This window comes from Muntiacus reevesi, chromosome 4, assembly GCF_963930625.1.
Source record: "Muntiacus reevesi chromosome 4, mMunRee1.1, whole genome shotgun sequence".
NCBI classification, from domain to species: Eukaryota; Metazoa; Chordata; class Mammalia; order Artiodactyla; family Cervidae; genus Muntiacus; species Muntiacus reevesi.
In genome coordinates, this window is record NC_089252.1 from 163,048,375 (window position 1) to 163,060,506 (window position 12,132).

Consider the following 12,132-nt stretch of genomic DNA (forward strand, 5'->3'; position numbering starts at 1 on the left):
TTTAAATTAAATGGCAAGGGAGAGGACTCGAAGGTTGGAGCAGGGGCACAGAGGGTGAAGAAAACTAGCTCTTGCCTAATGACTTTTTCGTAAGCTCACCTTACCTTTCGGTCCCTTTCTCCTGAGTGACATGGTATTGCAGAGGTGTTAGCCGCTTCCTCAGTTCCTCCTGGGAAAAGACCACCTTACAGTTCTTTTTATCCCGGCATGACCCTGGAAAGAGGAGGAGAAGGAGAAGGAGGAGTTTTAGCTTCAATCCTCAATAACTGCTTTGGCTGACCGCCACAGCACAGCTTCTGCCGTCACTTGTCAATGACCAGAGCAGTCCCTAACACACTCGACAAACTTACCTGAACTGCAGTTATTTCTCTCAATTTAAAAAGAAAGGTACTCAAGATTCAAGTGATTCCACTGGTGCGCTGATGATGTGCTATAGCCAAAGCTGCTAGCACAAGACAGTAAAAACCCATTGAACATTCACAAGATGGGAACACATCCTTTATGGCTTCCAAGACCTTGAATGTTTTTTACAAACAAATTCAAAACACATAACTATTTATAAGCATTTCTGCTGTATATATAAGATGATGGGCATATTATGTTAAACAGTAACTCTCCATTCAATTAGTAGAAGAGCTTGAAACCTTCCTCGTTCAATTTCCATCCTGAGTGATTTAAATACTATCCTAGTTATTTACTGAACCTGAGAGATGCATTCTTCCACAACTAGGAATTGCTATTCTTTGTGATTCTGTTGGGGCTTCCCCAGTGGCTCAGCGGTAAGAATCTGCTGGAATGCAGGAGACACAGGAGGCGTGAGTTCGATCCCTGAGTTGGGAATATCCCCTGGAGAAGGGAAGGGGGGAAGGGCTACCCACTCCAATATTCTTCCTGAAAATTCCATGGACAGAGAAGCCTGCTGGGCTACAGCCCATAGGGTTGCAAAGAGTCGGAACAATTGAAGCAAGTGAGCACTGGCATAGTAATTCTGGCAGAGGCCTCACTGGGTCCTGAAGAGTCCTCTAAAATAAATATCTCTTGCAAGACTGTATCTTACCATGTTTCAATGGGCAAGAAACGTGTAACAGACTCCAAGAGAAGGCATGTATACTAATGTAGTTTCAAGAAGTTCCAAAAAAAGAGTGAGAAAAATAAGGAGGGTGGGAAAGACAAAGAAAAGTGAATAGGATTTTATTTACAGACCTACATTTTCCTTTTGTAAAGTATACCTAGGAAGACTTCACTGATTAAATGTATTTCAATGGTAAAATAATTTTAATGTGATTCTAATAACAATGTTAGCTTTTATTTCAACTTATATAGTCTGCAGTAAAATGTCCAGACAACACCTGCTTATATGTGTTATTCTGTCTTACCTGAACAAATGACTGAAGAGAAATACAGTCAGTCCTCTGTATCCGCGGGTTCCACAACTATAAACTCAACCAAACACGATGGAAAATATTCACCACCCCCCTAAAATTCCAGAAAGTTCCAAAATGCAAACCTTGAGTTTGTCATGCTAAAGCAACTATTTATAGAGCATTTACATTGTATTAGGTATTATTACAAGCAATCTAAAGATGATTTAAAGTATAAAGGAAGATATGCATAGGTTATATGTAAATACTATGCCAATTTATAAGGAACCTGAGAATCCTCAGATTTTGGTAACTGCAATCCCCCATGAATACTGAGGGATACCTGTAACTACAGACATGGCAACCCTCACTCAATGCAGGAAAGTTGCTTTTCTTTGCTTTTGCATCACAGCGTGAAAGAGGCATGCAGATGGCCCTACGTGCAAAAATTTCTTACCAGGTTTCGAAGTTACTATGAGAAAGCTTAAGTTTCCAGAATAGTAAAAACTTCTTTGGAAAACTAAAAAAACATGATTGAGGAATAGAAATGCTTCCTACTCCTTTTACTTTAAGGCACCTACTGTCACAGCCTATGAGATCACTGGAATTATAACAAGAGAAACACAACTAACCACTGACTCTGACTCTGGGACTGAAGGAGGATATCAGCTTCCAGAATCAGGGCCACCAGGACGGAGGGACTGATTCTCTGAGGAAATATGGAGGCAGGAAAAGAGCAGAGCAGAGCCAGACGGAAAAGCACACCTTTGAGCAGGCCTGTGGGTTGTCAACCAGCACCTCTTCCGACCTTCCACAAAGCATGGCCGGTGCTGCTCTGGCCTGAAAAGAGCCACGGGCATGATCAGCCGCCACGGCACTCACCTCACGGGACCCCATGTTGCAGCAGGCTTTACCCAAATACCTACACTTACACTTTTATATCTTCCAAGAGACAGACAGAAATGTTTCCCTGAGAAACGTCTGTCCGATCAGAACAAGCCTCTCCACAGCTTGAAAGCAGAGCTGGCTGTGAGAGGTGAGTATCCGCTCAATTCGCTACAGACATCTTAAGAGGTGTTTTTTGTTTCTGTTTCTTTATATGTTGGAAGGGTTGTATCTTTGTTGATTTTGTCCAGAAAAATTCATTAATTGCAAACCTAATATGACAAAAATATCTTGGTTAAAATTATTCTTTCCAGTGGCACAGATAATTCAACTCTGTACAGTTAAACAATTCTGAAACAATTCTGTCCAAAATATTTTTGTTAATATATGTTCATTCATACAAAAAGACCAATTGTGTTCCCAAAGTTGAGAGAACTAAGCTACCCATCTGTATGTCATTTAGTACAAGAGAAGCAACTGCAGGTTTAAATTACATGGTATTGGATTGCAATTTCCTAACATTGGATGCTTTTCTGCTTTTTTACCTTGAGTCATTTACTAAGGAGTGTTCATAAAAAGTAGCTTAAAGCACAGATGCTTGCAAATCGTTTAGGCAAAGATGTTTCTCTCTTTTTCCTTCTCCTTCTCTCCAAAAATCTCTCTTTTCTGAAGAAAATGAATAAAACTGTTGGTCAGTATTGACGAACCATGTCAAGTATTTGTACAAGGAGAAAAGGTAAAATTGAAAACATCTGATTGAAGTAAATAATACAAACATAAAAGCTTTGCTGGTGAATGAAGGGTATTGAAAAGACTTTATTTCATAGATTAGAAATTACTTTTGATCTAAACATTCTTAAAAACAGATTGTTTTCCACTATGAACCATCTCATTAGTCGTGCTACAGAGACCTCGTTTTAATGGCACGCTTTGAAAGCGCACTGCTGTATTCTTTTGTTAGGCTCCGTCTTATTTGGGGGGGGGGGGGGGTGGTAAAGATTTCATTCCAGCTTTCTTTGTTTGTCTTTCAAGAACCACTAAAGCAGTATTCACACAAATTTTGTAGGAATGTGCCCTATGTCATAGCCTACAAATTATTTGGTTTTGGTGCACTTAAAGGTCATCTTCCAAATTAACAAAATTTTCCTACATCCTGGCTTTTCAACCTTAAATATAAATATTGTTTCCTAACTGTAAGTGAGGTTTGTTCTTTAAGAAATGCTAGTGTTTATTTAAAGTTGTCAAACTTTGTACATTTTTATTCTTTGGTCATACTATGTTCTCAAAATAATTAGGCTTTTAAAGTGTGCCTAATAGCAAAAGGAAGTGTGTGTGGACTAGAAACTATTGTGATTTAATACGAAACAATGAGAAGTTAGTCAAATTTTAATAAATTTCTTGCCACATAGTTTAATAATAATATGCTCTCCTGGACAGTTGAAAGCCATACTCTCACATTAGCTCTCCTAGCATCATAACCAAAACCTGGCGTATATAAACACAGAAAGGCTTCACTTTTGTCTCTAATTTTCCTTCTCCCTATCAGACTCACTTTTCTAAAGTCATGTGGTGCCACTGTTAATTTCGAAGAAATCATTTCATTTTGAAATTTTAGAATAATTCATTGGATGGTTTCCCTTTACTATCTTCACTTAGGTACTGTAATTTTCTTATTACACAGGGTAATTTAACATTAGTATTATATGACATCTGTTCAATGACCCCTAAATTGACTTAGAAGTATGTGAGGAAAAGACTTTTCTCTTTATTTAAATGCTTAATAGAGTACTTTGAAGCCACAAGTGTGTGCATATACACAGACAACACACAGCATAATTTAAAGGGTAACACTGCTACCTTGGTATCTAATCACAACACCGTGCCTTAAGGAGTAAGCTTGGTATATATCAGATCCACCCTGAACCCAGTCAAAAGGCATTTATTTGCTAAAATACGCCCAAAGTCTCTTTGTATATCAAAGCTTGTTCCATATTGTTGCCTCGAATCCAGTATTGTCTTGAATTAGAGTTCACTTTCTGCCTCTGTCTGCTTCCTAGTCATGGGACCTCAGACAAATGGGTCTCTCCCTACGTACCACCACCCTCAGAAGTCTCCTATGAGAATCACAATGAGCAGTTAACTGTCTAAATAAATACAGTATTAAATTATCATTTTGGTTACAGTGAATTCTGAAATTAAAACTGTACTTTAGAAGATAACCCGATCAGGCAGTATGCTAAAATATTTTATTGATAATTATTTTTCTAAAATAATCCTCTTGGGATAGTATTTTCCTCACAAGTTCTCTTTAAAAATGATTCAAACAAGAATTGGAAGAAGAAAAGAAAATTAAGATTTGAGTAACTACTCTGTGCCAGACATATTTCTAGGCACTTTCTCATAACTACATTTAATCCTCTCAATAATTCTAGGAGGTAGATGTCATGTCCATTTTACAGATACAGAAACTGAGGTTCAGAGAGGTTATAACATAACTTAAAAAGGACAAACAGTAAAAAAGATATACTGACTCAAATCTCAGGCTGTCAGAGTGCAAAACCCATGGAAAAATTAAGCTACAAATTTCTTATTTCTTCCTAAATTATATGATAACTTTCAACTTGAAAACTATCACTAACAACTAAAGATAACAAGAGAGGAAAGTAATGATCACTGTAGGACACCCAGAAAGTAAAAACATTTGTCTATTAGCCAATGTCTGTTTTACCTGGGTTCACTCCTTCAGCAGAGGGTCAGTGACAAGGTTCAAATGGGATTCTCACAATGTCTATAAAATGTTGAAAGGCTTTTAAAATTCCTGTTAAGAAGTAAATCAAATCTGTAGCCTAAATCTTAGGGCACTTTTAAGTCATAAATCTTATATTTCAGTGTGAAAAATCAAAACAAAACAAAATCTTAAGATCAAATAATTTTAATTTTGATCCTAGGATCAGAAAAAAATAAAACTATTATTTTCCCAATATAGTAAGTGAATTAGAGATGATAAGACTATCTTATTTTCCTTTGAGTAAAGCTCACGTCGAAATGTATTGCCACTGTATTTAAAAATGGTATATTTCAATTTTCACTATAAATTATAATTTTTAGTCGGTTATTAGTCTGTTATTTTGGAAAGTTAAAGAAACTTTTATCCCAGATGTAGTAGTGTTAGGAATTTCTAAATAAGTGTGCATTTAAAAGCCACATCTAGCCCATTTTTACAGTAGAATATAAAATTGTGTACCATGAACCATTTTTCCTTGTGTTTTGTTTTGCATTCTAGTAATTTAATAAAGGTTTTTTAAAAATGCATAACACAAGAAAGAAAAGCTCCATGCTTGTAGAAGAATACTCAGTTCTTTTGATTTTTTTCTTTCAGCATAGACCTATACAGGAAAAACATACCTGAGATGAACATACCATCTAAGCCATCATTACACTGGCTTCAGATCTGGGGTTTCCATGAAACTAGGGCTGCAGGGCTTACTTTGAGAACCACCGATACGTTTTTCTTACTGGTTTTTTAAGTCATCAAAATTGCTGGGTGATTACAGAGTACTCGGCTAAGTAAAATACTCATTCACTCATTCAACAATTACTTACTGAGCACCTGCTCATGTGTACTCAGTCGTATCTGACTCTGCCACTCTATGGGCTGTAGCTCGCCAGGTACCTCTGTCCATGGGATTCTCCAGGCGACAGGACTGGAGTGGGTTGCCATTTCCTTCTCCAGGGGGTCTTCCCGACTTAGGGATCGACACTGTGTCTCCTGACTTGGCAGGGAGATTCTTTACCCCGTCCCACCTGGGAAGCCCTGAGTACCTACTATATTCTGGCATTATTCTAAGTCCTTAAGACATATCTGTGAGCAAAATCAAGATCCTTTCAGGGAGCTGCCATCCCAGCAGGGGTAGAAAACAGATAAAACACAATGAAAATAAATACGAAAATTATTATATAGCCTCTCAGAAGGTGGTAAGTATACAGGATGGGAGAAAAGGGGAGAACTGAGCCGGGCAGAGAAGCCTGGGAGTGCCGTAAGTAAGGGCTATAACCTTAAGCAGAATGGTCAAGGGGAGCCTCACAGAGGTGACATCTGAGCGAAGCCCTGGAGGAGGAGCAGCTGGCTGTGCTACCGTCTGAAGGAAGAGCTTCCCGGACACCCGGGGGAGACAGCCAGGGTGAGAGATGGCTGTTGCTGTTCCCTCAGTCATGTCTGAGTGAACTCTGACTCTGCGGACTGCAGCATGCCAGGCCTCCCTGCCCCTCACCATCTGTAAGATAGGTAAGAGATGAATACACTAAAAAGTTCCTAGTCCAGTGGTAGAGATGGAGACAAGTAACTAGAACACAAATACTAAAACTTGAATATGAATAAGGTAGATCAGTCACTCAGTCGTGTCCGACTCTTTGCAACCCCATGGACTGCAGCACCCCAGGCTTCCCTATCTATCACCAACTCCAGGAGTTTACTCAAACTCATGTCCATTGAGTCGGTGATTCCATCCAACCATCTCATCCTCTGTCGTCCCCTTCTCCTCCTGCCTTCAATCTTTCCCAGCATCAGGGTCTTTTCAAATGAGTCATTTCTTCGCATCAGGTGGCCAAAATGTAGATTAGCAACAACAACAAAAAGAATATACTTTTATATCTGGAAATTTACAATTGCAATATTTTAGGACAGACATTGTCTGACATGACCTTTCTTTCTTCCAAGTGAAATCCTTTTAGCCAAAGGCTATACTCAGAATAGCTCTCAGAGAGTATTTGGTTGAATGCTGAACACAGAATCAGAGGCAAACACAGCCTCTGCTAGTTTGCCTCTGTGTACTTAATGTCATCCCTTTCAGACTATTGATCATCACTCCCAACCTGGAGTCATGTGCAAGACACTCAGTAGATGTTCTTTGGTGATGAATTTTTGACAGGCCTAGAGAACAAAATCCTTTGGCCAAACAATTACCCTTAGGAAACATTTCAATAAATCTCCCCTTCAAAGTAATCTTGTAGGTGGTAGCAGGAAACATCCATAACTAAAGAAAGTATAAAATTAGTACCTTGACTTAGTTTTCATTTTTTAAAAACATTCTTAATTTTTACACTTAGTTTCAGTTTAAGTTTGTTGGTCCGCCACGTCCTAAATATGACACAAAGAAAACAAAAAACCTTCTAGGCCATAGGATCAGAAGGTAAAGATCTTTTTCTTTTCTATATGTGAGAAAAGGCATATCTTTATTTCTCATAGTAGTAATCGCATTTCATGCCTTCTTGCTGTTTTTCTATTATACTTCACATAAGACGGTTCTACAGATCAGTTTCAGCTCTGTTCTACTGATGCATGCACAGAGTTCTAATTAACATCAATGGACATTATAAGCATGCCAAGGCAACACAGCATTTTAAACTTCTTGAATTAAACAAGACCATATGTTTTAGTGGTGCATAGTTGAATGATAAAATTGGTCTTCTGGTTTCTATACTGAAGGTTTGAATAGATAAACTAAGAAAATATTTTCAAGGAAGTTTTCCTTCCAAGTCTACATATCCCTATAAATTCATCCCTACTCTGATCTTTCATCTGAATATCCTCAGTACTAGTGTATTTACTCTGCAGGGTACAATTTACATGAGCTAATATAATATTTTGCAATTATTCTCAAATATCTTCAGTTGTTTCTGCTTTATCTTCCCAGATTATAAATTCTTTGAACACATAAACTGTTGAGCCTAATATTAATTCATACTTTCTGAAACTATTTATTAAACATCTACAGTGAAGTAAGAACTGTGATGAGCACTGGAAAATTAAAAATGAGGAAGTCAAGGTTGCTGCCCTTAGGGGAACACATACTGTAGCAGTAAAGATAAGAAAAACAATCAATACAATGTGCAGTCTTATAGGAAAAATATATGTAAAGTTTTGTGTCAAGAGAGTTAACAAAGAAGACATTAATACTGTTAAACTTTGCCCACCAACATAGACTAGGTCCGATTATAACTGGGATATAGAAAACTCACATTATTTGTAGAAACAGCATCTACAGGGTCATTGGGCCAAAGAAGATTCAAATAGGGAAGAGAACTCTATGTAAACAAGCTGATACATGTAGTGTGATCAAATACATACAATGTCAAGATGGTAATCAGAGTCTTTGATGTCAGTGGAATTAGCTAATTTAGCAAAGTAAAATAGCCAGAATAAAATGCAGATTCTGATTTGGAAGAGGAAAAATTGGGCGGCAGAGAAATAAGGCAGTTTTTAAATTAAAAGGGAAATATGTCAATGTTTTCTCACTGCAAGTCAATAAAATGTAGATTCTGATCTGGAAGAGGAAAAATTAGGCAGCAGAGAAATAAGGCAGTTTTAAAATTAAAAGGGAAATATGTCAATGTTTTCTCACAGCAAGTCAATAGGAGTAAATGTACCTCCCACAACATATAAGTCTATTAATATGATTTCAAATTCTAGCCTTTAATAGTAAATAGTCTGTAAGGCTGCATGATTTTCTTGAGAGGAGAAAGCTTTACCACTTTACCACTACATTTATCCGATGATACATTAACCTGAATGAATTCTGTAAAATACACACCACATTCTACATTTCTATCCTTTACCTGCAGGTTACAAAGTTTTAATTGTTGAATTCATGTGTAGCAATCATTTTATCACTGTTCGCTAAGTGTATTAAAACAAACTAAAGAGTACTTATCAATTCTTCCAAATGTAATGCCAATACCAAGAGCAATGACTTTTGTATTAATGTGGACCTTGAAGACTAGAGTTCAGGGAAATATTTCAAACATGTGTTGATCCAGAAAGCGTTTTCTTACTTGCAAAGCATCTGAGTAAAAAGAAAATTTTGAAAGGCACTGCCATCAACAAGTGACAATAGTGGAAGAAAAAGTTACTTAACTTCAAGTCTAACTGATTGCAAGTGAAACGTCTGACAAAGTTAGCCTTCCCTGGTTTTAATATTTTTTTCCAGTATGGGTCTTCAGTAGAACATCATAGCCGGTATAGGAAAAAAAATTAAAAACAGACAGGCTCATTTCCATTCTATATTTCACATGCAATCAAAAAGACTTGCAAAAAATAGCTCTCTCTCCCATCCTCCCTCACCGTCTTGGGAGCACAGACAGAAAGGGGAAGATGAGAGGTAACCACTCCCAAAAAGGACGGAAAGGAGCCCTCTCTTAGATCACCATGCAGAATTTTATTTCCATGCAACATCAACTATACCTTTTTACAAAGAAACTAAAATCTACATTGTCTAAGAGCTCAGCTTTGTAAATGTCTAAAATTACATTATCACCCAAATCAAATTTAAAATCTAAATTAATTAAGCTCAATGGACAGATAAGTCTGCAATTGTCACTCAATGAACAGCTAACTCTGAGTCTAGCTATACATGTATACAGTCCAGAAAAATCTAAGAGGTTCTGGAGAAAAAAAAAAAGTCAAAAAATTTACAGTTTTCTTTATCAGCCAGATAACTGAGGTAAAGGCATTAAGACTTCTTCTGAATTATTCAATACCTCCTTAAGGGATAGGGGGATAATTTCAATAATCTTTGCAACCCAGAACCTTACACTGTGCCCAGAGAAGAGTAAGTACTAAATAAGTGCATGTTGTACTTAAATATTTATTCAACTCTCCATTTTAATTATTGCTATTTAAATTTCCTTCCTAAAGATGTTTTCTAAATGACAGCTCTGGCAATTTCTTAGAAGTTAGTTTAAAAACTGAAATAATATTTTCTCAATAAACCAATGAAATTTTTTAAAAAATAAATTGTGAACTAAATTTTTTCTTAATTACCACTCTGAATCTTTTATTACCTCTCTAGAGTTCCACTCTCAAGTCTTTTATTATAACTAATATTCCATTAATTCTCTGGATTTAAGGACTCTGAGATTACTTAATCCAGCATTCCGCAAAACATATCATGTGAAACACTGGCTCTGAAAAAAAAAAAAACAAATGCTTACAGGTAGTTCCTGTTGGGGGGTGAGAGAAGTTTCCACAGTCAAACCAGATTAGGAAAATCTGGGTTACATGAGCTTTAAATGAAGAGTTTGTCCAGACTTTCTTATGCCAGCGTCCATGACTGAATATGTGGTATTTTGACACACCATTATTTTACGCTCCACTAGAAAGGTAGAAAAGAGCTGTCAATCACACCAGAGCAATACTTCCTTATCAAAATGATTTGTATCCTGCATCCTCATTACCAAGATGAGGAAATGTGAAAACAGGTCATCTTAGATATGGTAGCATGCAGTTTCTCCATATGATGATGGAATCAGTTTTATTGGCTATTCGTAGAACAAGTGTTCATAATTTGGGAATTGATAAACTTCTAGTCCAAAGCCCTCATGAGGAAGAAAACCAAGGCCCAAAGATGTTGCATGACCTAGTCACACACCTGGTTAACGAGAGCGAGCTCCTGTCTGCAGCTTTCCTCCTTTAATTTAAACATTCATTATATTCCTCTCTTGAACCAAAGCTCTGTTGTACATTAACATGCCCATCTTTCACTAACCTATGTGCCCACAGTCTGTTTCCACTCTCCACACCGCCACCCTCTCCTCCTACAATCTCCTGCTAATTATAACTCCATCTACTGCATTCCTTCAATATCCTCCAGAAGAACTGTCACTGCTTCAAATCCTAATCTAAGAAGTTCATCAGCCATTCTGGGCAAAAAGACGCACAATCCTTTTCCTATTTCTTCTACTCCTTCCTTCAATAGTAAAGCAAAGGAGGAAATGTTTATATAAAATCATAAAAACATGAAGTATATAACTATATAACTCCCTTTATTCTATAGATAACAAAATTTGGGCCCAAAGTAGCCATCTTTCCAAGAATGTATATTCCTTAAAAACAGAGCTTACATTACTTACTATGTGGCATTATTTTGATACATAAGATGATGCTACTTATTCATCACCATTCATTCATTCAACAAATATTTATTGAGTACCTATTCAATAAGTGACAGATGACAGAAGTCTAGTTGCTAAGACGACATAGTGAACTAAACACACAAGAAAATCTCTACCTTTCCAGAGCTTACTATACAGGAACCATGGGTTTTCCTGTAATAGAAATAGATTTTGATGATCAAACCTATCAACTTTCCCAGACTTATTTGATGTCCCACCCCTGCCTTTTTATATTTTTCCAGTTTATTCTCCCTTATAGCCAGGGATTAAGGTTGCACAGAATGAATTTCTGGGAAATGTCAAGTAATGTTAACACTTGAGGGTAATATCTAATTGTGAACAATTTGACAAGAATGTATCTCATTCTAAGTTTACAGATGAGGAGTAGGAATAAAAGGTACAAAACAAGATTCTGGGGCCAGAAGGCAAGTTGGTGGTAAAAACAAACTAGTAAATGCAGATTATGCTTCCAAACTCATTCTTCATCAATACCAAAAACAGGAGAGCAAACTCAGAAACTTGCTGTGATGTTATCTAAAGTTTGCATAAGAAATATTGATCAAAATGGAATATACTATGAACAGCTGTACCATTCTGTGAGCAACTAAGCATTTCTGTAACAAAACTTAATCTTGAAAACTATAGTTTTGGGGTTTTATTTGCTTGCTTAAAATTTAAGTAATCTAGGAAGTTAGATTAGCAGTACATTCTTAATTTGCAATTATGTGGTTGAATACAAAAAATATATCTACTGTTGAAGGAAACGCTTACCATAGTAGTAACCGAGTAAATTTAAATTCTATAAATGTATATCTCTTAAAAGTCACCTAAATAACTGATATCTTTGTCATTTCATGGTAATTTTTATAACATGCATTCTAAAGTGACTAAAACAATTGCAAATATACTAAATGTAAAAAAAGAGAGAGAGAGAGAA

At 36.7% G+C, this 12,132-nt stretch overlaps 1 protein-coding gene across 1 annotated transcript in view; it reads right to left on the reverse strand.

Annotated features, from left to right (window-relative positions):
* Nucleotides 1-12,132, reverse strand: part of MSRB3 (methionine sulfoxide reductase B3) — a 170,317-nt gene that overhangs the window by 117,223 nt on the left and 40,962 nt on the right. Inside the window, exon 3 of the mRNA XM_065934698.1 lies at nucleotides 105-213. Coding sequence (XP_065790770.1) covers nucleotides 105-213 — 109 coding nt within the window. The remainder of the gene's footprint in view (nucleotides 1-104; nucleotides 214-12,132) is intronic.